Below are 16,120 nucleotides of genomic sequence, written 5' to 3'. Positions count from 1 at the left end.
TATGGCTACAAGTAGTTCAATCCTTTTCCTAGGTAGAATCTATAAAGTGGGGGTTAACACCTCAAGTTCTAGTTAATTAATCTTTTCCATCCATAAATTATCTTTTCCAAAATCAATTCGAAGTAAATGGGCGAATCCTAGGGTTAGCTACTCCCTTTAGAAACATTAAAGAACAAGTATAATTAAAGAAACAACAACTCACTTCATAATAAATAAAAATCGTTCAATACATAAGCACAACAAGATATTTAATCCACATTTTAAATATGAATATTCCCATGAACAAGATTCAAGTGTTGGAAAAAATACTACACACTTAGATAGACAAAGCAAAGAAATGAAGAAATGAACATAAATGGGTAAGAAATTCTCAACCAAAAGCTTCAATCTTCAAGACCCAAGTGTGTGTACAAGAACCCTAAATTCCAAACTTGTCTTCTCTAGTCAAGAGACTCAAAAATAATTCAAAGATCGACCAAAGATATTTTACAAATGAGCTAGGTCGTGTATTAAATAGCTTGGGGATCAAAACGTGAAATCCCATTTCTGCCCAGAATCTGCCTAGAAAATGTGCTATGCGATCGCATACAGAGAACCGTGATCGTATACAGCAACAACTTCTGCAAAGCTACGCGATCGCCTAGCAACAGACGTGTTCGTTTCATTATCTTGGACTTCTATGATCGCACATAGCAATAACTGGCAATAGTCCATTTTTTCCAATTTAACACATTTTGACTTATTTTCTTCTGTATCTTCTCCAAATCATATGATACCTGAAATATGCCAATAAATCTCAATAAATGCTTTAGTTTCTTAACAAAATCATGCAAAAGTCTAAGTATCAAGAAGATGTAAGTTAGTAAAATACCAACTTATCACCTTGGATTTGGATGAACTACCTTTTTTTAAGAAACCACATTTCTGTATGCCCTCTGAAAATATCTAATGAGCAATGACATATCATTTTGTTCGATGTCCTATTTGTGAGTGATCTTGAGCACCACGTTCTTGGTCTTACGAGGTTTAGAACTTTGTTAATCTAGGCAATCTTGATTGATCTTTAACTCATAAGTCTCCAAGTTTCCACTAAGGTCGTCAAAGGTCATTGTATTCAGGTTTCTAGCTTTAGTGATTGCATTCACCTTGCTATCCCATGATGGTAGTAACATGGTCAAAATTTTCCTCATAATTTTGTTACGAGGAATAACTTCTCCAAGAGATATTAATTCATTGATAATTAAAATGAGCTAGTATGCATCTCTACGATAATCCCCCCCCCCTCCCCATCTTAAACCGTTCATATTGCTTAGTTAGCAAGTCAATCTTTGACTGCTTCACTTGAGAGGTACCTTCATGAGCACACTGCAGAGTATCCTATATGGCTTTTGCATCTCTACAAGCGGAGATTCTATTGTATTCACTCAGACCAATTTCACATATCAGAATCTTCTTAGCTTTGGCATTCTTTTGAACCCCTTTAGCATCTTATTCAAAATATTTTTCTCTTGTCTTTGGTCTAGTGGGGACATCCTTGTCATCAAACAACATGGGAATCTTTGGCCACTTCTCAACTATGTCCCAGAGTTCCAGGTCTTCTCCTTCCAATAAATTACACATCCTTTTCTTCCACCATCCATAGCATTTTTCATTAAACAGTGGTGGCCTAACGGTTGATTGTCCTTCTTGAGCATCTGTTGGTGCAGCGATTGTGGATCCTTTCAAGGTGTTAGCCTCATATGAAAGAACATGTTCTGATACCAATTGTTATTTTATAATACACTTAGACACGGGGGTTTATATTGTATCTTGCCTTATTTTTGCATTTTCAAAGACCCTGGTTCTTTGAACTATTCGAACAAACACAAACAAAAATGATTGCGGAAAAGTAATCAACATGGAGATTTTTATGTGAAAAACCCCATTGCTCAAGGGAGTAAAAACCACGACCAACCCAGTAGGATTTTCTTCAAATCTCCACTAACTTCGAAGAGCAGTTTTAGATTACAACTCTATAATCAAAGGGAACTAATTCTAGTACCCTAACTCCTACATTCAACCCAATTGTAGCAACCCCTTCCCAGACTAACTCTAGCCAAGAAAGCTTACATAAATAATGTTTCAACAATAACCTACTATTATACTTCTATGAAAGCAGATAGGTTACAATTCAGAACTCTAGACTCAACCTAACAACTAAAGAACTCGAGCAGCTTCATCTTCAAGAACTGGTTCTTTAGTTGATTGAGTTGAATCTTCAGAAGACCTTTTTACTTTTCTTGCTATTGTCAGAAGTATTCTCACGATTTCTCTCAATAGAAGTCTTGAAGTGTGGCAAAAGCTCTTCTTTTATAGATGCAAGGTTGGCCAAAATACTTCTTCAATTAATGCTCCAATACCTAGAATATTTTAGTTAAGGAAAGCCCCTCCTATTTAGACTTCGTTTCCTTAATTGTTTCCAACTTTGCAACCTTCTTTTTTCCCACGAATATTTATCATAAATACATATTCCTTTTAATACACGAAGTCCTCCCAAACGCATACTCCTTTCAAGACACGGATAGGATCTCCTGGGAATGCCTACTCACATGGGAAGGATAACCTTTCGCGTCTCACTAGCTTTCTTCCTCTGTCCTGTTGCAAACCTGATTTACTTGACTTTCATCTTTCTTATATGCATAACAGCCTAGCAACACCGAAACATAAAACCTGATTCTCAGACAAAATTTATTAATCTTCAAAACATAATACATACTCAGCTTAACAACAATGCATAAAACTAACCAAGATTTCAGATGTGTTGGGGGTTATGCTCTGATGTCTAAATCAGTAAGACCTGACGATGGCGAGAGTAATTTTTAGGGGAAGTGAACAAAGGAGATGGAAAAGACTTACATCGTTTGAATTCTAGAATATTTATGAGTCAATAATACCTGCTTGCTTATAATGACTGTTGTTTACTCACTAGTTGGTAATTAGTGACAACGTCCAACATGCTCTACCACTTGCATAATATTGTTCTGTTTAATCGATGTCTGGACAACTTTTCACTTTGTCAAATTGTGAAGCTGATATTGGAATGGACAACCTTAGATGCAAGATTTTCATGATGTAATATTTTTGTTTATGTTTGAACACGTCTCTTCTTTCTTTTCTTGTATTTATCTTATGTTTCAGTTTTTTTGTTAGTTTATTACTTGCTCTTTTCTACATTTTGAATGAAATTCTTTATTTCTTTTTTTTTTAATTCACATTTTCCTACAATTCAAATGAGAATATATACAATATTTTTTGGATTCGAGCGAACTGCTAAGACAGAGTGATACATTTGAAAAATAAACTTGTCGAAGAAAGCTAAAGTAGTTCTTCCATTTTATTTGCAATTGTCAACTGCTACGACCAAAAGTACAAAATAGATGCAACAACAACAATAACATACCCAGTATTATCCCATACTGTGGGGTCTGGAGAGGGTGGTGTGTACGCAGATCTTACCCCTACCTTGTGAGGATAGAGAGGTTGTTTTATAGACCCTCGGCTCAGGAAAGCATAAACACCACATTAATGAAAATACAGACAAGAAAGGAGAGTACGAAAAAGTCATATAAAAGCAGAATAAAAACAAGATAGTAAGGTGATCAACAATGAAAGAAAACAACGGTTAGTCATAAAAAACTACTACCAACAGAAAGCGAGACTGCGTGCCAATACTACTATTATGAACACCCTAGACTACCTACTCTACTACCCTAATCCTCGACCTTCATACCTTTCTATCAAGGGTCATGTCCTCGGTCAACTGAAGCTTTATCATGTCTTGCCTAATCACATCTCCCCCACCCCTTCTTTGCCTACTTCTACCTCTCTGTAAGTCCTCCAATGTCAACTTCTCACACCTCCTCACCAGGGCGTCTGTGCTCCTCCTCCTCACGTAACCAAATCACCTAAGTCGCACTCCCGCATCTTATCCTTAATAGAGGCCACAACCACCTTGTCCCGAACAAAATAGATGCTACTCCATTATTTACGAAAAAAATGTATGTATTCACTTTTCAGCTAGTAAACAGTATCTACCATGTGTCCGCGTTGCGGAAAGATTTCTCAATATTTGTTCCGACACTGTTGTCTAAGGTAGAAAATTTTTCAGGTCAGTTATAGTTTATCTTCATTTTTCGGTAGGACTTTATTTTCACTTGTAAGAAATCTGGTCAGGCTTTAGAATTTCTTCCCTTAAATGCCCGATTGTTATTTCAAAACCTTTAATGGATACTGATGCTTATGCTTATCTCCCCCCTCCCCCTCCTCCCCCACCCCCCCCCCTCACCCCCCAAAAAAAAGATCAAGAAAATAGATTCATCTGAGTAATTTCTTCGCATCGGAGCAATTTAGAGGTATGCATTTAAAGGGATTAAATGAGGAATGAGAATACAGATAACAAAAATTGACAAAGGCAAAACAGAGGCCGCAATAGGCATTTCCGGACAATGTTGGAGAGGCACCTCATCCTGTGAACTCCATTTTCAAGTTCAGATATTCATCCAAGCGGCAGATCTTTTACTTCTTTCATCTCAAAAAATAATGTCACTGTTACTACTTAAAAAGTCAAACAAACTTTTTCTTCAGTTATAAAATTTTTCAGACGTTATTAATATATTTCTACCTATAAAAACTTGTGATTAAAATTCAGAACGAATATTAAAATTAACAAGGCAAAACGGAGGCGGCAATACGCATTTCGCAGGACAATGTTGAAGGGCCACCTCATCCTTACAAAATGTGATATTCATCCAAGCGGCAGATCTTTACTTCTTTCATCTCAAAAGGAATGACATTGTTACTACTTAAAAAGCCAAACAGCTTTTTCTTCAGCTATAAAATTGTCACACATTATTAATACATTTCAACCTATAAAAACTTGTTATTAAAATTCAGAGCGAATATTATGTGTTGACCCCTGTATACTCCTAACCCCATCATTCGTATTTTATTATAGGCTGTGTCACGGCTACTTGTTTCTTTTTGGGTGGAAAGAGGGAGCAAAACTTCTTAAACAATATATATAACAAGATTTGCAGCTAAATCTTGGTGGGTCCTTAGAACTTAGGAGTGGCAAAATGGTTAAAAGAAAACAGTTAACCACCCATATTATTCACTAAAAAATTGGTTAGATAATAAACTTTTTAAAAACGGGTCAAATATGGATAAGAACCATATTATCCATTTAGAAAATGGATAACTAATGGGTCTAACTTTTACATTTGTAAAGCTTCAAATTGGAGGTTCCTCAAGTTAGGGAGACTAAGAATTCTCCCAAAAGTGATCATATACAAGAAGTTATGGATAATATGGGTAACCCATACTATCCGCCGGTTAACCCATTTTTTATCCGCATTAAATATGGATCGGGTCGGATAATTGATCCATTTTTTCATTACCCGTTTTCGACCCAAACCATATCCGACCCGACCCGACCGTTTGTCACTCCTACTTAGAACTAAGAATTCTCTTTGGAGAGAATCCATTGAAGCTAAGTACTATAACAGTACCCACCCGGTTGCTTCTATATGGAAACCTGGCCATTTCAAATTTGGAAAAGGATGACGGATATTAAAGAGGTCTGAGAAACAGAGCTTCTTTCCGGTGGTATGACTGGTCGGAATATGGTTCTTTAAACCAAGCTTATTAATGACCCTAGTAAAGGTAAGGAGACAGTCGTGGACAGAAAACCGGAACCTTAATGCTCTTGAGAATGCTCTCTCTATCTCTATTGTCCGGAATCTCTCCCTGATTGAGGTGCCTGGTGGTTCTAAAACAGATCAACCTATTTGGACCATTACCAATGATGGTTCCTTTTCCTGCAAATCTGCTTGGCAACTCTTTAAGCACTCCAGAAACTTTACTAGTTCTGCTGGTAATATATATATGGTATAAAGGGATTCCCTTCAAAATTTCCTTCTTTATGATGAGACTAATTTACAACAGATTGCCTATTGATGAGATCAATAGAAAATTTGGATTCATTGCTCCATCTATGTGTTCGTGCTGTAGAGCTCCCAAATCCAAAACTGTTGACCATGTTTTCCTTAGCAGCTATGGGGCATCAACTGCTTGGAATTTATTTGGCAGCTATTGTGGCTTGAACACTACCTCTGAATTGAGACAAACTCTATTCTATTGGTGGTTAACGGAGCCCAAGAATAATGTTCATTCTTTTTTTCTTCACTGCCTCCCATGCTTGATATGCTGGGAAGTTTGGAAAAGAAGATGTGCTATCAGATATGGAGATGGAAAAATTTCTGTCAAGAAACTTATTCAACAAATTCAGAACATGAGGTGCATACTTATAAATGACCCATTTCCATCATTACCTATCTTTGCTGATTGGAAACAATTGATCCAAACAGTGGAAAGGTGTAAACCTGTACTAAAAGTTATCCCTCTCTAATGGATAAAACCATCTGATGGATATTAAGCTTAACATTGATGGTTATAGCAAAGGAAACCAGGCTTAGCAGGTGGAGGATGCTTAAGAAATCAGTATGGAGATCTAATAATGACGTACTCCACCTTTTTTGGTTCCCGCACTAATAATATGGCAGAAGCAAAGGCTATCCAGGTTGGCTTGAAATGGTGTATTGATTATGGATACAAGGAGGTCGAAGTTGAATCTGACTCTCTAGTTCTAATCAATGAGATAAACAAGCATATGGGGTCACCTTGGCAGATTGCTCACTTGGTGGAACAAACTAGAGAGTTAAGGCAGGACGGCAATTTCACGTTTTCATACTGCTATTGCACAGCTGACCTGCTAGTTAACTGGAGTATATATAAGAAGACTTCTACCTTTGTAACGTCCCGGCTGGTCGTTTTGAGTATTTTAGAACCGTTCCCCTATTTATTGCCTCCTCTACGTTATATTGTGGTTATGTGACTTGTCGGCGGGGTTGGTTTTGTTTCGGGTGAGTTTCGGAGTGAATTGGGACACTTAGTCCCAAAGTTGGAAGCTTAAGTTGAAAGAGTTGACCGAAGTTTGACTTTTGTGTAAACGACTCTGGAATGGAGTTTTGATGATTCTGATAGCTCCGTATGGTGATTTTAGACTTAGGAGTGTGTTCAGATATTGATTCGGAGGTCCGTAGGTCGTTTTGGCTTGAATTGGTGACAGTCAAAAAGTTGAAGGTTTGGAAGGTTGAGAAGTTTGACCGAGAGTTGGAATAGGTCTGTTGTGTCATTTATGACTTGTGCGCAAAATATGGGGTCAATCGAAGTTGGTTTGGTATGAATCAACGTTAGTTTTGGAAGTTGAATGTTCATGGATTCAATAGGTTTGAATTGGGTTGCGATTCGTAAATTTGATGTTGTTGGATGTGATTTTAGGCCTTGAGTAGGTCCGTTATGTGATTTGGTACTTGATGGTATGTTTGGGAGAGGTTCTGGGGGGCCCGGATGTGATTCGGATTGAATCCGGAATCATTTTGGACTTAGAAGAATTTTTGTCCAACTAAGGTTCTTGTGCAATCGCACTGCGCACTTTGGGCCGCAGGTGCGGCACCGCAAAAGCGGCCTGTGAGCCGCAGAAGCGAGTTTGGGGCTAGGCGAGCTGTGTCCGCAGATACGGTTGTTTTTCCACAGAAGCGGCTTAGGTCTGCGGAAGTCCAAGCGTAGATACGCACAACCATCCGCAGAAGCGATCCTCCTGGGCTTAATGAAAAGCCGCACCTGCGAAGGATTTTCCGCAAGTGGGGAGCCCCAGAAGAGGAATAATTGGGCAGAAAAGGGCTGGATCGAGGGTGGGTTTTGTTCCATTTTTCATCTTTTGAGTTAGAGAGCTCGATTTTGGGCGATTTTGGAAGGGATTTTCAAGAAGTTGATCGAGGTAAGTGTTTTTTACCCGGATTAGATTATTATTCATGAATCCATCATTGTTTTTAGAATTTAATTAGTGTTTTGAGTTGGAAAAATGGGGGAATTTTGTGAAAACTTCCTAAATCATAAATTGAGGATTTGAAGATCGATTTGAGGTCGGAATTGGATAATTTTAGTATGGTTGGCCTCGTTATAAATGGGTATTCGGATTTTGTAAGTTTGGCCAGGTTCCGCAACGCGGGCCCGGGGTTGACTTTTTTATTTTCTTTAAAGATTGCAACTTTATTATCCGGAATAGTTTCATATGGTTTGTATTTATAGTATAATGTTATTTTGGCTAGATTCGAGCCGTCCAGAGTTGGATATTCGCGAAAAAGGCTTATTAGTGGATTGAGTTAGCTTGTTTGAGACAAGTATCTTGCCTAACTTTGTGCGGGAGAACTACCCCTTAGGAATTGGGATTGATTGTGCTATTTGTGTTATGTGAAAGTCGTGTACACAAAGTGACAAGTGGGTACACAGGTTATATGTGGTGTTTGACTGATTTAAGTTATTTAGACTCTTTCCATGCCTTTAATCGAATTGTCACAACAAGCTATATCTCTCATAATTAATCAACTCTTACATGTTAATCTATCCTACACGCTTTATTTGACATAGTTAACACTTGTTTTACCTCTTACTTGCCGTTTTTCCCTTATATGCTTAGTTGAAGTTATTGCCTTCCTTGCTGCCTTGTTACATCTGCTATTGTTGAATTACTCGTGTTTGAAATTGTTATTTCGTGAAGTATTTTCTTGTTAATTTATTGGTGTTTTTTGTGGAAGCCGGTATCACATTGAGGTAAAGTTGTTAATTGTTGAGATACCTTTCTTGTTGAACAATTTATGTTCATTTTGTTATTGTTGAGATTCTTGTGCACATTGTGGTTGAGTCATCGGCTATTTGTTATGGAAACATTGATATTATTGATTCTTTTAGCAAGTTGTGGCATTTGGGCACTTGAGGTGCGAGTTGTTATATGTTGTTGTATTGATACGCATGTGGTGACATAAGGCTAGGGGTTGAAACGCATGTAGTGAGATAAGGTGGGCTTGATATGCGTGTTGCTAGTAGGGGAACTGCTTAAAGCCACGCGGTGTGATAAGGTGGGCTAAAACGCAGGTAGTTATTTCAGGAAAATGATTTTCAAAACTAAATGTAAGGCTCCCGCAGTGATATAAGGAAATATTGTGATTCTGATTGTAAAATGAGATTACGAGGCGGTACCTCGGTTATGATTCTTGTTGTTATATCTCATTTACCTCACTTGTATTTGTCCGCATTGTTCTTGATGTTCTTTAGGTGTTCCTTTCTTGTCGCCTCTATTGCTTTAAATTCAGTTGTAGCTTATCTTGTTGTATTTCTTTACTGCCTCATTTTCCTCGTTTCCATTATTAGAATGTACTATACTTGTTCAGCTTCTTTTCTTATCCTAGTAGGTGTCTTGACCTCGCCTCATCACAACTCTACCGAGGTTAGGCTTGATACTTATTGGGTACCGTTTTGGTATACCCATACTACTTTTCTGCACATTTTTGTGTAGATCCAGTACCTCGACCCAGGCTAGGCACTAGTGAGTAGAGCATTTAGTTCGGAGACTTCAAAGAATCCTGCCTGGCGTTCGCAGGCCTCGGAGTCACCCTCTGTCCTTGTTTTTCTACTGCCTAGTCTTTATTTGATAGTGACGTATTAGGGATTTTACAGTATATTCGTGTAGAGCTTATGACTCAGTCTCACCAGATTTTGAGAGTTATTGTCAGCGATATTGTCGAGTTCTATTATGATAGCTAGATGGTTTAAATTTGAAGCTCTATTGTTATTTCCGCTATTTCTCCATGCATGTTAGGCTTACCTAGTCTTAGAGACTAGGTGCCACCACAACATCCTACGGTGGGAAATTGGGGTCGTGACAACCTTCTTCACTGACGCTGACATTTTACCTTTGAAGGTGAGAACTACTTTGAAGAATGGCAGAGACCAGTTGGTCAACTTCAGAATTAGGACTAGAAAGAAGTTTTTTGATGGTTAACCTTTCAAATAGTTGGTTCTTTATATCTTAGAAGGATTGGATGCCTTCCCCAAAATTTTACTTTGGAGCACTTTTATCTTTTTAATCTCACTGGAATGTGCTCTCCTCTCTTGATTCAGGAGTCATTTAGATATGATTTACCAACTCCTTTTGTAATGATCCTTTTGAGTTTTAATATACAGGTTGAGGTCAAGCCAAACCTCTCACCATAATGGTGACATTAAGTTTTTTTAAAAAAAAAAAAAAGAAAAGAAAATGACAGTGGCCAGAAACTATTTTAAACTAATTTAATTTCCATCCAAATTGAGATCAAATAAATCAATCAACATACAGTAAACAATTGAGCCTGAGGTACAAGCTGCACATGAACGGACGCCCATCACCCCACCACACCGGGTTATTCCTAGTTCCTACTCTTTACAACAAATTCCTCAGAAAATTCCCTCAGCTCGCAGAAACAGCTTAATAAGAAAACATGTTGGTTGCTGAGACATGTCCGCTGATGAACAGGGAACACAAATCTGATACAATCGGAAAAGCTTTTACTACTAACAACCTGGTATATTACACTTACCATGAACTTTTTCGCCCATATGTACAAGCTGAAGAGTGAGTTGACTGAAGATACAGAAACATCAAACTGGAACAGGATCCAGCATTCTCTAACTCGCACCTCGGAAGGAACGATCAAGCACGTATTATCTAGATATTAGAGAGACAATCAGCAAGCAAAACAAAGAATAGGCTTTCAACATAGTATATCGGCGAATAATCAGTTTTGCATCGAGAGACACTTTAAACAGCTTAAAAACTGTGTTAGGCACTAGTTTAGATAGGTAACAGTAACCTCCTAATCAACTAAAAAGATGCTAAATATGAACATCCAGATACTTGTCTGTGTCATTTCTTGCTCTCATTGAACACCAGTGAAGCATTGATGTGCTAGTGATTTATCATTCCAACTTGTCAACTGGTATGCTTCTACCATAACCTGCTGTAACCAACAAGATTACCAGAGATACAGGAGGATTTGCTTCGGGTGCTTCCTCACAATTCATCATCCCTTCCCTCACCACACCCCAAAAAGAAATGGAAAAAAGAAAAGAAGAATCCCAAATGAATCAGCTTCTAAAGGAACCCACCCTTCCCCTCCCTGAAAAGGTAAAAAGAATAAATATCATAGCAAACACAACATGAGAGTTTAGAAATCTCTCTCTTGCAAATACAACTTCCAATTCCTCTCTGCAGTGCAGGTTGGTGCAACTGTACCATCCAGAGCTAGGTGAAGCAGTTCTCTCTACTGACTTCAAGATTTAACAGATGGTACATGACAGATTATATTGATCAAGACATTGGAACTGGCACAGAAGCTAGTGAAGCCCAGAGGAAGATTATGCCGTTGTGGCAACAATATAGCTACCCACTCTTACCCCTACTTCTAACTTTTACTTGAGGTTTTGTTAAGATAAGGTCTTCAGAAGCATGTTTCATATTTAATTAAGAGAATATCTATTCTTTTAACAAGTATTAGATTAGATAAATCATGTTTCAAGTAAAGTGAAGGGGAAACGAAAAGCAAAGATTATGGACCTACACATTTTCTATTAGTTAATTCATGGGTCTCAAGCTATGATTTCTAGACACTGAACCAATAATGATTCCAAGGACAAGGAAGAACACATATCCCACCAACAATGAAAGGAAAGATAGGAAGGAGAGACAAGTAAAACAATAGAAGCCATTAGTGTTGACCCAATAATTGAAATAGAAGGATGTCTTACCATCCGTGGGGCACTTCTCCCATGTAGTGTCTTTGTTGCATCTGAAAAGGCTTTTGCAGCTTCAGCATCAGCTTCATGAGCTTCAGCGTCCCTAGCAGCCTCCTCAGCTTCAGCTATGGCTGCTTCTGCTTCAGCAACAGCTTGTGCAGCAGCAGCTGCAGCCTCTTGAGGTGTCATGTTCCTCATTTTATTAGCTATCTCTAAATCTATCTGAGATGTACTAAGCATGTCCATATAATCCCGATCAACCTTGGAGAAGATCCTCTGCCTGCTATCCAAGAATGGACTGGACAGGTTTCTTCTTCTGTCAGATGGTGTCGATGTGGGTGCTACTCTATACTTGCGCTTTATCTATAAAAGACAATATATTCAGGGTATTATGATCAACCAGGAATGTAAAAAATTACCATGCATACAGACACTTGAATCCAATCATCATTTCTGATTGTATTCACAGTCACACCCTACGCCTAGGGTGGGCTGAGCAATGACACAGATGTCAAGCACACAAAATAAAAATCACCTTGATAAGTTTCCCAGTTGCAGTTAAATACTTCAGTTTCCCCGACAGCAGCCTTATAAAGTTTGGAGGGGCCCAGTATTGGTCCTAAAAGATAGAAATAGCATAAAATTAAGTAGAATAGACTGACAGATGCAATCAAAATTCTGGTTTTTGCTAGGAACTAAGATCAAGCAATCATGACATTTATGCATTGACTAAGATTTGTAACATGACCTTTATATCACCAATTGAGCATAAATGTATTAACAAAAAAAAAAAAAAAAGATTCTTTCGGACAGGGTGCATAAGCCAACAGATCATTGAGAACCTGATCAGTAAAGCCACTAAGTTGGGGGTGAACTCTTAGCATAGGGAATCAAGATCATACTTTGAGAAAAGAGATATTAGCATAGCAGTATCAGATCTATATTAGACTCATGCAACCCCATGATAGCATATACTAAAGCAGACACCCTCTTGAACATACATATACTAACCAGAATTCTTTATGCCGCCATCAGGGTGCATTAACCCATAATATTTCATTGAGGACCTGTTTAGCAGAGCCTAATGCCTTGTTATATGGAATCAAGATCATACATTAAGAAAAAAAAAATTAATGTGGCACTATCAGACCTATGTGCACTCAAGCAATCTAATATTCTGCATATTTCCAACTAGATGCTACATTAGGAATCAAATGTGCTGTATTTTTTTCATTTTAGTCTGTTGTTACCAACAGTCAGATCTTAAAATTAAAAAAAAAAAAAAAAAAAAAAAAAAACAACAACAACAACAGTAAAATAGTAAAGTAAAATAGAAAACTTTCTTCAACAAATAACAAACAAGGAATTTAAGAGGGAAAGCACTAAGTTTGATGATACTGAGGATTACGAAGCCTCATAATTGAAATATACAAGCATCACAGGTTGCAAACATCATCATAATGTTGCTATTGCCACAACAAGCAACACCACAATCAGTCCTTTATGGGTCTTTGAAAAATAAGTAAGATTTCTATGCATGATAATTAATGAATGGTATTATATCTAGTTACTTCTTCTAAAAGAAAGCACATAATAAGAAGACAAGTACCTCTATGTATGCAGCTATTGTAGTTTTGTTGGAACCACCTGGCTCCTTCAAGCTGCTTATAGCCTCCATTATAAGATTATCCAACCTATAATATTATTAATGCAGCAACTATGAGGGATAATCATCCTTCCGAAGTAAGAAAATAAGAATAATATGTGACCCCACCAAGACAGGTAATATTATTTCATCCTGACTAAAGAAAAGGAAATTCAGTGAGCTTCTGGTAAAGATCTAAACAGAGGTCCCATACCAACTTTACCTTCCGAATGCAAAAAACTAATAAATATAGAAGTATCACATGCATGTAATGAAAAAAGCAAAGCACTTTTTGGTTGCCAGACATTTTTGTTTGGCAAAGAAATTTCAGAAAATACTTTAGGAAACAAATTGTTCTCCAAAAATGTTTTTTGAAAATATTTCTAACAAAACATCCAAATGCCACCTAGGAACAATAGAACATGCATAAATCAGCAAGCAACTATATCCATAAGCACAAAAAGAACTCGGTGACTACCACAAAGAGTTATGCTGCAACAATCAACGAGCAGCGCTTAACCTTATCATAGCTTTTCTTGAACCATGTATCTGCGGAGAACCGCTAGAAGTAGTGGCTGCTTGCGCTTCAGCAGCTTCCTCATCACTTTCAGCTGTGGTCGTATCAGCCACAGGACTCCCATCCTGTCTAGGGGCCTGTTTCGTCCTTTTGACAGCTAACCTTGCTTGCTCTCGAGAACTCCAACCGTTTGCCATCACCGTCATGTTCCTCCACTTGTCCTGAACAGCATCAACAAAGATAAATAGGCATATTAACACCATATGCATAGATAAGAAACAAAAGATAAACTACTAAACTACATAGCCATCATCTGCCTCAAATAACATCTAAACTTCCTCTGCACAAAACATAATTATTTAATGGAAAAATTATGGTAGTAATCTCTACCTTAAGATCTACATTTGAACGCAGACACAATACTCCACTAAATTCTGGATCCTTGAGAATCGTGCGCCATTTACCTGGCCCATGCTTAAGTATCCCAGCTTTAAGAGCAGCTTCTTCTTCTGAAGTCCACTTCTGTTTAGGTGCACCCATCAAAAATCTGAGGAAACTGAGGAACAACCTACTCACAGAACACATAACAACATATCAACAAACCACCCAAAGAAGATAAATTGCACCATATATAGACGGTTTATCGGCATTATGCATCTGGAAAGCTAAATAAGCTTGAATAATCAACATGAAAACAATAAAACGGCTTCATTTGGAGAAAAGCAGATAAGTATATAGTTAAAAATAATAAACAAAAAATTTATGAGGATACCATTCATTGCTTAGATGCATAGAATGAAACCAGAACACAAGTCCACATAAAGCTACATGCAATGGCATTAGAGAAGTACATATTCGATTAATTCATGTCAGTTAAACGTGTCTGCTATTTTATCTTCCAAAGGCATTAGAGAAGTATGCATTAGACTAATTTGTGTATGTAACACTTGTTTGCTATCTTCCAATTGCATTAGAGAAGTACGCATTAGACTATTTCATTTTTGTAAAACTTGTTTACTATTTGAAGTCCATGCACAAGATATGATTCATGACTCATGAACCACTACCAACAAACACTGGAATAAGGCATGATACATTCACTTTAAAGAACATCAAAAACAAGTAAGCACTTTCCAGGAAAAACTGAAAAACAAATCCTTACAACAAAGACCTACCTCCTTGAAATCATTTACCTGAAAAAAGATCTAACTCCTAAAAGTCCAAGTGATATATCAAAACTAACCCTCTTTTCTTCATGTGCATTTTCTAAATACCTCAATCTAATTCCTAGTTTCTGGACATGCCAAATCAGAGAAGTTTTAAACGCACAAGCACAAAGGCAAACAAACACAATATATACACATACAGAGCAAAAAGGTAACGAACTTGGGAGCAAGAATTTTAACTAATTTGGGATTGAGGCATTGTTCAGTGATCAGACAGAGTCCTTCCGAGGCGGAATTCTCGACAGACTGAACAAAAGAAAGCTAAATTTACTGAGCTGTTGATATCAAGTGTAAATATTTAACAGAAAGCTAGTTCATGAAGATAAAGCGTTTGAGTAAAATCAAATTGCGGGTTTTAGTTACAATAATTGATTGTGAATTATAAAGGAGCATAATTTAGAATGAGAATGTTAGCTTTAAATCGAATTTTTGTAAGATCACAATTCACAAACCGAAGCCCTAGTTTCGTGCAATAAGTTGGGAATTTGTTAGAATAGATTCAAATAGAAAAAATAGGGATGGAAGGAGATGGGGAAGAAGAGCAGTGAGAGATGGAGATTCACCAGAAACGATCTGTAGGCAGGGCGATTAAAGCCTAGGAATTTGAAAATCTCTCTTCTAGTTTTCCCTTTTTAGCAACAATGGTGTGACTTGGAACTTAGAAGCCGGAATTTTTTATTTTTTTTGATCAGTAAAGTTGATATTTATATATTATACTAGTTGTATCCCATGCTAATTAATATAAATATTTTAAAGCAATATAGATATTTTTAGAATAAGCATGCAATGAGTTACACAAATTATGAAGAGGATAAATGTAAGCTCAAAACTAATGAATGTTGAACCTACTATGCTTAAATAACACACACTTTATTTGATACATGAATATGAGCAACGTCTGCTATGGTTGCAAGTGTTTCACGTCTTAAAGTTTGTGCCTTATGTTTAAGAAATTGTAGTCTTTTTTTTTTTACAACCGCGTATATGTCAAGGAGTTGTTGTCGAATGAAAATAGGATTTTGTAGA

The 16,120-nt window shown here is 37.3% G+C and overlaps 1 protein-coding gene across 9 annotated transcripts; it reads right to left on the bottom strand.

Annotated features, from left to right (window-relative positions):
* Positions 1-321: 321 nt before the first annotated feature.
* LOC104245715 (telomere repeat-binding factor 1-like) lies at positions 322-15,774 on the bottom strand. Of its 9 annotated transcripts, none has more exons than XM_070170777.1 (8): positions 15,658-15,774; positions 15,255-15,340; positions 14,259-14,436; positions 13,872-14,089; positions 13,316-13,400; positions 12,242-12,325; positions 11,719-12,069; positions 322-776 (listed from the first exon to the last, which is right to left on the bottom strand). In XM_070170777.1, the coding sequence occupies exons 3-8, from the start codon at positions 14,406-14,408 to the stop codon at positions 678-680; spliced, it is 987 nt and encodes a 328-aa protein (XP_070026878.1). In that variant the 5' UTR covers positions 14,409-14,436; positions 15,255-15,340; positions 15,658-15,774; the 3' UTR covers positions 322-677. The 9 variants fall into 9 exon arrangements, 7 of the variants coding, with proteins under 7 accessions (XP_070026878.1, XP_070026877.1, XP_070026881.1 ...); XM_070170776.1 differs by having other exon boundaries at positions 15,275-15,340; XM_070170780.1 differs by having other exon boundaries at positions 14,333-14,436; positions 15,275-15,340.
* Positions 15,775-16,120: the final 346 nt, after the last annotated feature.

This window comes from Nicotiana sylvestris, chromosome 3 (genome assembly GCF_000393655.2).
Source record: "Nicotiana sylvestris chromosome 3, ASM39365v2, whole genome shotgun sequence".
Taxonomy (NCBI): Eukaryota; Viridiplantae; Streptophyta; class Magnoliopsida; order Solanales; family Solanaceae; genus Nicotiana; species Nicotiana sylvestris.
The sequence above is the reverse complement of the archived record's forward strand: the minus strand, read 5'-3'. Positions and strand labels throughout refer to the sequence as shown.